This window comes from Arvicola amphibius, chromosome 9, assembly GCF_903992535.2.
Source record: "Arvicola amphibius chromosome 9, mArvAmp1.2, whole genome shotgun sequence".
NCBI lineage: Eukaryota > Metazoa > Chordata > Mammalia > Rodentia > Cricetidae > Arvicola > Arvicola amphibius.
In genome coordinates, this window is record NC_052055.2 from 123,648,373 (window position 1) to 123,656,822 (window position 8,450).

At 51.4% G+C, this 8,450-nt stretch overlaps 1 protein-coding gene across 1 annotated transcript; it reads right to left on the reverse strand.

The window, feature by feature from the left end:
- Nucleotides 1-251: 251 nt before the first annotated feature.
- On the reverse strand, nt 252-7,981 carry LOC119823799 (butyrophilin subfamily 1 member A1-like). The gene is made up of 8 exons (XM_042055775.1): nt 7,897-7,981; nt 6,262-6,609; nt 5,082-5,363; nt 4,768-4,968; nt 4,343-4,369; nt 2,533-2,559; nt 1,337-1,363; nt 252-997 (listed from the first exon to the last, which is right to left on the reverse strand). Exons 1-8 carry the CDS (start codon nt 7,979-7,981, stop codon nt 252-254), a joined length of 1,743 nt encoding a protein of 580 aa, XP_041911709.1.
- Between the last annotated feature and the right edge of the window lie 469 nt (nt 7,982-8,450).

The window sequence follows — 8,450 nt, forward strand, 5'->3', positions numbered from 1 at the left end:
GACACACATAAAGTAGGATATATGAAAGGAAAGAAAGGTAAAAAGTCCTGAGGCAAAGCAGAGATGAAGAGAAACAGGCTAATCTAAGCAATAAGAGCTAGTACGACAAGCAGAAGATAAGGCCAAGCATCCACAATAAATGCTAAGTCCCCATTCAGGACTTGGGAGTTGGTTGGTGACCCAAAAGAAAGCCTGTGGCTTTTACAGTCCCACAAGGACACACACTGACAACTTAGAGGCAGTGAACTGCACTATAGGAGAAAAGCGTCACCAGGATGAGGGAGGAATGGGAATTCCTCCCCTGGGGGAGAGTCAACAACTCCAGAGCCTGGGGTGAGCCCCTCCCCTGGAGGATTCCCGGACTCATTCAAAAAAGGCAAAAATAACCTCTTCCCTTTCTTCTCCCTCTTTTTCCTCTTCCCCCTCCTCCCTTTCCTCCCCTTCCTCCTTCTCTTTCCCTTCTCCTCCCCTTCCTCTCCGTCAGAGTCATGCTCCAAGGAGCTGAGAATCATTGAAACATCTCCAGACTTAAGCCTGAAGTATGGGAAAAGAGTCCCAGAGAAGGAAGCTTTGTGGAAGGAGAAAATGTGGGACATCTCACTCATGTTATAGAAGGAAATGTCGCCTTCGCTGTAGTCCACAAACACCCCCACACGCTGGGGAGCTTGCCTAAAGGATAATGAAGCCCTCCCACTGTCAATATAGGCCCAGTATCCACTGTTAGACCTCCCCACAGTCCAAACCCCCTTTTTTGGACACTCTGAGTAAAAGCCTTTTCTCTCCACATCTTCCCGGCAGACCCCCAGAGTCCACTTGCTGCTGTCTCCCCGTCTTATCTCGACCTCCCAGTAGCGTCTTCCGGAGGAGATGCCTTCCATGCCTAACACACAGAAGAGGTCATCCAGGCACATGGTGGTATCCTTCCGGGTCACACGCCTCCTGTCCTGAGAGATGTCAAGGATGGGGTGGGCAGTGTCTGGATTCAGAGTGACAGACCCTGCAGGAGAGTTACCGATCATGGGAGGTCCTCTCTAGCCCCTAAACAAGACCTCAGCCATCCCACCTCCACCTCAAAGTCTCTTAGCTTCTTCAGGGGGACAAGTCCCTCCCAGAGCAGCCTGTGGCTCAAGACCATGGCTGGCAAGCAGGGGAAGGGAACAAAAGGCCATCTAGGGGTTCAAGGTCACAGGGCCCTTGAGAACCAGACCCAGCTTAGTGAGCATCCCTTCTGCTTCCCAGACCACCACCACTGAGATCGTCACCACAGTGAGCTGAAGGAGGGACCAGAGCCATGGGAAGAGCAGGAGGAGTGTCCCTAAGGACCAGAGTCACTCACAGGACTGGAAGTGCTCCCTGCGCCAATCTACAAGAGAAGCACAGGTCATGTTAGAGGTTTCAGACACTGCACCCATCTGGTCAGCGGCTGTCTCATGAAACACAGACCTGGGAGTTGTGGGGACAATGTACCTGCTGAACAAACATATACATACACACACACACATGCAAATACACATACACACATAAACACACACAAATATACACACAGAGAGATACACATATACACACTGAGACACACACATTTACACAAACATACACATAAACATATATACACATAAGCACACACAGAGACATGCACAAAATACACATACACATATATACACATACACACACATAAAGACAGACATACATATATACACACAGAGACTTATGCATACACACAAACATACACAGATGCACACACACATATACACATACACATAAAGACAGACATACATATACACACAGAGACATACACACACAGAGAGACACAAATATATACACATACAACAGAGAAACATATACATAGAGACACAAACACAAACATACACACATACACAGAGAGACATACACATATATACACACACACTCACACACATTCTTGAAAAGGGAGAGGAAGAGCCTTGTGATTCTTCTCTCCTAATAACCAATAAATTCCTGTAATTCCATGGAAGAGGGGCCCCATGAACCCACCCCTCTCTCCATGACAGAAAACTAATGGGCCCACTTTTGTGCAGGCCTCCTTGGGGTAATCGCTGCTTCTGACAGCTCCAGAGGACAATGGCTACATCATGCTGACAAGCTTCTATGCCAGCTTGGCCCAAGGTAGGGTCATCTGAAGGAAGGAATTTCAATAGAGGAAATGCCTCCATAGGATTGGCCTGTAGGCAAGTCCTTGGAGCATTCTCTTGGTTGATGATGGATATGGGAGAACCCAGCCCATGGTGGGCTACGTCTCCCCGTGGACAGCGGTCATAGGGCAAGCCAGGAGGAGCAATCCAGTACATAACACTCCTCCATGGCTCTGCACCAATCCCTGCCTCCACACCCTGCCCTATGCGACTCCTGCCTTGACTTGCTGTGGTGTGAATCGGAAGTGTGAGTCACACAAACTTTCCTCTTGAAGTTGCTTTTGATCACAGCGTTTCAATACAGCAGGGGAAACCCTAAGACCCGTGTTCTGCCCAGAGGACAGCAATCTCCATAGTCACGCACCTGCATACAGCTGGGCCTTCCTCCAGGCTGCAAAGGAACATATTCTCCTGAGAACCAGTCAGAACAGCCCACTCAACAGTCCACCAACCCATCCTCCCTCCATTCTAAAGGTGAGGCTTTATCTAGGAGGAAAGAGGATCCCGAGGAGCTGGCTCCTGCAAGATGCAGAGGCAGCAGGGAATTGTGGGAAATTCCGTGGACCAGGATGAGAAGAATGGGTCTTAGGCTAAGTCCCCCACTGATTGGATGCTGTGTGGCTTTTTAGTTGTCAAACAGCTGCCTCTACTTCAAAACCCAAAAAGGAATTACTAAAATAATAATAATAAAAGTATTCTAAGATTATTCAGCTTCATTGTTAATAACCAATATGTTGCTCTGATGGTTTGAAAGAAAATGGCCCCCAAAGGGAGTGGCACTATTAGGAGGTGTGCCCCTGTTGGAATAGGTGTGGTCTTGCTGAAGGAAGTGTGTCACTGTGGAGATGGGCTTTGAGGTCTCCTATATGCTCAGGTAAGAGAGACTACTTTCTGCCGCCCCTGAGTCAAGATGTGAGAACGCTCAGCGCCTTCCCCAGCACCATGTCTGCCCATCTGACACCTTACTTCCTGCCATGCCAATGATGGACTAAACCTCTGAACTATAAGAAAGCCAATTAATATTTTCCTCCTAAGAGTTACTGTGGTCATGGTTTCTTTTCACAGCAATAGAAACCCTAACTAAAACAAGTGATAGATGGGAACTTATCCTAGAGAATAAAATAAAATTGTTCAGCAATTGTCAGAAACAAGAACAGCACCAGCGTTTTTTGGAAAGGTAGATTTGGAGATATGCTGAAGAGAAGAATGTATGTAAGTAAGCTCTGGGTGAAGCGCCCACTGTTCCTCATGTAAAATATCTCTACAGCCGGGCACCACTAGAACAGAGGACCCAGATCAGCATCCCTACTCACTCAGGTCCGCAGCCCCGGCTCTGCCCACCACTTTGATCAACACCTTCAGAGCTGAGGGAACAGACTCCCTGGGGGGTGACTGTGGAATGGGTGGAGGTCACACTCCAGGGTCTGTGACCTGATTTACTTATAAACATCTTCTGCTGGTTGGCTTTGTGTCAACTTGGCACAAGCTAAGAGTAATCTGAGAGGAGGGAGACTCAGCAGAGAAAATGCCCCCATCAGAACGGCTGCAAGCAAGGCTGTGGGGCGTTTTGTGATTGAGGATTATTGTAGAAGGGGTCAGCCCACTGTAGACAGTGTCACTACTGGGAAGGGGATCCTGGAGAGGACCAGCAGCAGGCTGAGGAGGTCATTTGGAGCAAGACAGCAAGCGGGTCGTTCTCTGTGACCCCTGCTTTCAGTTCCTGCCCCAGGTTCCTGCCTTGAGTTCCTGCCCTGATTTCCCCAGGGATGGATGTGATGTGAAAATGCATAAGACAAATAAACCATTCCCTCTCAAGCTGCATTTGGTCATCTTCTTCACAGCAATAGAAACCTAACTAAGGAGTCTTCTTTAATGAAAGTTTAACCCTGTTGTTTGGCTCCCAGGGCAGGCAATAGTCTAGAGCTAAAGGAGGCAAGTCAACAATACAGACGACAGGCATTGGTGGGAATAAGACCCAGGGCACAGGACACATCAGAGACCTGTGTCTTCTAGCTCTGAGCAGAGATCTGGAAAAGCCCATAGAACAGGCTTCCCCTTCCCAGAACCTTCGACTTCTGTTGCCTCATGGGGTTCCCAGTCTGGTAGAATCAAGGAGAGGGCACACTTGGCCGCATGTGCCACAGGGTCCATGGGACATTGGGGCAGTCACTCACCAGCCATATAAGCTGCCTTCCTCCGATCTGAAAAACAACATGGAAGACTCAAGTGGGCTGCTGGGCTACTGAGGGGACACAGAGTCAGGAGGAAAAGCATGAGGGGCACACAGGGCTCGGGAGGAAAAGCATGAGGGGCACACAGGGCTCGGGAGGAAAAGCATGAGGGACACACAGGGCTCGGGAGGAAAAGCATGACTCACTCAGCTCCTCCTGGAGTGTGCCTGAAAAACAGCGAGAAGAGAGGAGCTGTGCACTTGGCAGAAACAGGAAACAACGCTGTTTCCTACTAGTCTACCCACAGCCCAGCTGACCCCAGGACTCCAGCCCTGCTCTCGGGGATTTGGGGGCCACCTACTCTGATCACAGAACCCTGGATCTTCCTGGAGACTCTGGCCCAGTCCTTCACTGCCATCAGGACTTACACGCTGTCTTCAGAGCATCCTCCTTTGTCTTCTTCAACTCCTCCTGCTCACGCCACAGATTCTCCAGTTCCTGATGCACCTGCAGCTTTGCACACTGCTCCCTTCTGAGAAAACAGGAAGACCCTAGGACTAGAAGTCCCATCGTGGTCATGCTCATGGCAAAAGCTGGTATCCAGGGAGAAGCCTGAGGGAAGAAGGGCTCTGTGGCCCAGGCAGAGAGCCAGTGAGGGGCACACCTGAGGACAGCCAGCCGGGCACACTCCAGAAAGACCGTCCACTTCCCAAGCTCTGTAGGAGTGAGGAACAGCCCTCACCTGGGATGAAGATGGCCATGGCCTTCTCCTGGCCCAGGGTGGGATTGAAGGTGGAGCAGGTCACAGTCCCCAAGAATCTGTCTCTCACCACCAATGTGCTCTCCATGCTGAACAGCCCTTCAGCCTCTTCAGTGTGGGTCTCAGAGGATGCTGGGAGATTCTCCCCTCTGCCGTCTCTCCACTGCACCTGGGGCTTCGGGTACCACCCTGAAGTCCTGCACACCACACCCACACCACCATCTTCTGTGCCTGTGATGTGCACTTCAGGGACAGAGCCCATCCCTGCAGGAGCACACATGTGAGGACCCCAGGAGCACATGTGTGAGGACCCCAGGAGCACACGTGTGAGGACCCAGAAGACACTTTAGGCTCAGGGACCCAGGATCACCTGTGTGTCTCATAGGAGCCTCTCATGGGAAACACAGGTATTGAAGAGGAAAGCCCTCCCGGGCTGGGACCAGGATTTGCCCCCATTGCTGAACAACAGAAAGATAACAGTGTCCACTGCTATGGGGAACAGCGCAGGGCCACTCTTCTGTCAACCACAAGACCCAGAGGAAACTGGAGGACACTGAGCCCCAGAGCCCTGAGGTAGAAACCATCACTCCGTCTCCCCATTCTCCACACACCTGTGACCCCCAGGAGAGCAGGACACCCAGCTCCGCCCGGGGAAACCCTGAACGTCCTTCCTTCCTCCACCCAATCATTTGTCTAAACATTGATCATTTCTCACTGACATCTCATGGGCGCTCTCTGACTGTTTCTGCCTACTCCCCTAAAATATGAAATCCAACACCTGGTGTTTTCTATGACATTGGCAGAATCCCTGGTCTCCAGAACAAGGTCAAGAACATTTTAGGTCTACACATATAGAATTTGATTGAAATAACCTATATAAGAATGTATCACCTATTTCTAATCTCAAAAAAAAACTAAAAATGGAGATAACATTGATGGCCCAGAGCCGTGTATGGCAGAGATGCCTGTGAGCCCAGAACTAAGAAGAAGCAGGAGGATCCAACGTCCAGGGTCACCCTCCACTATACGGCTGACTTAACCACAGTCTGGTCTACATAAGACATTGCTTAAAAATAAATTAAGGAGCTGAGTGACATGATCCCTTACTTTCACCCACACACAGGTCCCCCAACATCATGAGAACAGGGATCAGTTAACCAACCTGCCACCTTCAGCTCCAAGATGGCCTCTTCATAGAAGAGACCCTGTCTGAAGAAGCAGACATATATCCCACTGTCTGACTCCTGGACATTTCCAATGCGCACGGCAGCCTTGCCTTGGTGGAACTGGTCCTTCACCAGAGAGGTGCGTCCTGAATACTCAGCCATCTGCTCTTGCTTCTGCTCTTGTTGGTCCCGATAGACAAACACTGCTTCTGAGAATCTGGAGCGGAACCACCTGAGCTCCATCTTCTCCACATTCACGGCTGGAGACAGAAAGCAGGGAAGTATGGCTTCCCCGCCTGGAGCAGCCACGATGGGGTCTGAGGGACCAAACACCCGGAACTGCTCTGTGGACACAGATGTCACCGTGAGAGGACTGAAGAGACACAGGTTAAAGCAGAGAACACCCACTAAGACACGGAATGTCCTGGGAGCAGACGAGGTTGCTCTGGGCATTGTGGGTTAGACGTCTATGATTATTGTACAAGAGATCTTCAGACTACGGCAGTGCGGCCCATAACTCATGGGAGAAACTCCCCATTCTGCCTGTGCCCCTGGCCCCAGACCCTTCCATTAGGAAACCTCTTGTGCGCTTCCTCTCCAGCTTGCATCACCTGGTCCCAGGTGCCTTTCAGGTAACTGGGTCTCAGCCCAGAGCTCAGGCTTGAGTAGTTCTGGGGTGGGCCAAGATCCTGCCTTTGTAAAATCCCTGCAGATACTTACACCTTGGGTTTGAGAATGCTCCTTGAGAAACATAATTCTACCTGGTCTGTCTTAGACCACACACAGGAAACTCATAACCTCCAGCCCTGAATTCACTGTATTAGCGCACAGCTTCCTCCTTCCTCCACTGAATTAATGTGAACTTTAAAACACAGAGCAAAGGCCTGGAGGGAGGACTGAGCAGCCAAGAACATTAATTCCACTTGCAGAGGACCCGGGTTCCATTCCCAGCACCACATGGTAACTCACGACTGTCTGTAACAGTCTTCTAGACTTGTGGGTATCAAACATGAAGGGGGCACACAGTCACACTTTCTGGAAAAAGCACCCATATACATGGAGCCAAAGGCTACTTCTGTGAAAAATCACCCAGCACTACCAGGAATCCCAATCGTTTTTTGATAAAGAAGAAAGATGGCTGCCTCAGTCTGAGTGCTCTTGGCCCTCTAGCCCAGGACTGTGATACTGGGACTGAGGGTGCCATCTGCTGCTGGACCTCCCACCCTCACCCCTGTAGGACCTCCCAACCTCACCCCTGCAGGACCTCCCACCTTCAACCCCTGCTTCTCTCTGCCTGGCTCACTCTGCTTCAGCCAACCCTGGCCTCTGCAGCTCCTCACAACCCTGGCATACTGCCAGCTCCAAGGCTGTGTTTCCAGCTGTGCTCCCCAGGTAGGGTGTGGCCGCTGTGCTCAGGCTGGGCAAGGACTCGCAATTTTCCATTCTCAGCCTCTCGAACTCTCATGAAAGCAGCCTCAGCCTAAATTTTATTAGTAACTCTCTGTAAATGGAACACTAGAAAATCCCTAGATCCCAGGTATTAATGAGTCTGTGCACATCTGAGCAGCCAGGTACGTGGCGGATCCCGGTCACGCAGGGAGACATGGGAAGAGAGAGCAGAGCACGCTCACCTGTGGACGCCCGGGGAAGCAGCTGTGCAAGGGCATACAGGCAGGTAACATGGCGGAGCAGAGCATGCTTGCAGCAGTTGCTCATGTCCTCGGAGCTGGGGAGACACAGGTGGGGAGACCAAGACCCTTGGGCTGCAGCAGGAGGCAGGTTCCACACAGAGCTTGAACACCTGAGCAGGGAGAGGATCATCAGGGCAGGTGTCAGCCCCACTGGACAAAACACGTCTACACTACCAGGGTGAACGCCCCCACAACCCAACGCTGACAAACACCCATGCCCGGGTTCCTCCCAGCCATGCAGAACAAGACTGGGGAGCTGGGGACATCCAAGTCCTCTGAGAGGAAGCCATCCCTTCCTTTCCACCCCATGCCCAGCCCCAGTGCAGCCAGGCTCTACCCAGAACCCAGGCCCTGCCCTTCTCAGCACCCCGGGGAGAGCCCAGAGGAGACGCGGGCTCCCATTCTCCGTGTCCACACTGCCTGTGACCCCAGACACGGAGCCTGTGCCCACCCCTCCCTCGGGAACGGCATGGCCGCCTCCTGTGCTTCCACTG

Excerpts from the sequence above, each read along its gene's own strand:
- LOC119823799 (XM_042055775.1), bottom strand. The coding sequence starts at position 7,981 with ATGAGCAACTGCTGCAAGCATGCTCTGCTCCGCCATGTTACCTGCCTG. Across the intron at positions 5,364-6,261 it reads CTTGGAGCTGAAGGTGGCAG|GGATGGGCTCTGTCCCTGAA; the intron begins GTTGGTTAACTG and ends GTGCTCCTGCAG. Across the intron at positions 4,370-4,767 it reads GGATGCTCTGAAGACAGCGT|ATCGGAGGAAGGCAGCTTAT; the intron begins GTAAGTCCTGAT and ends GTTGTTTTTCAG.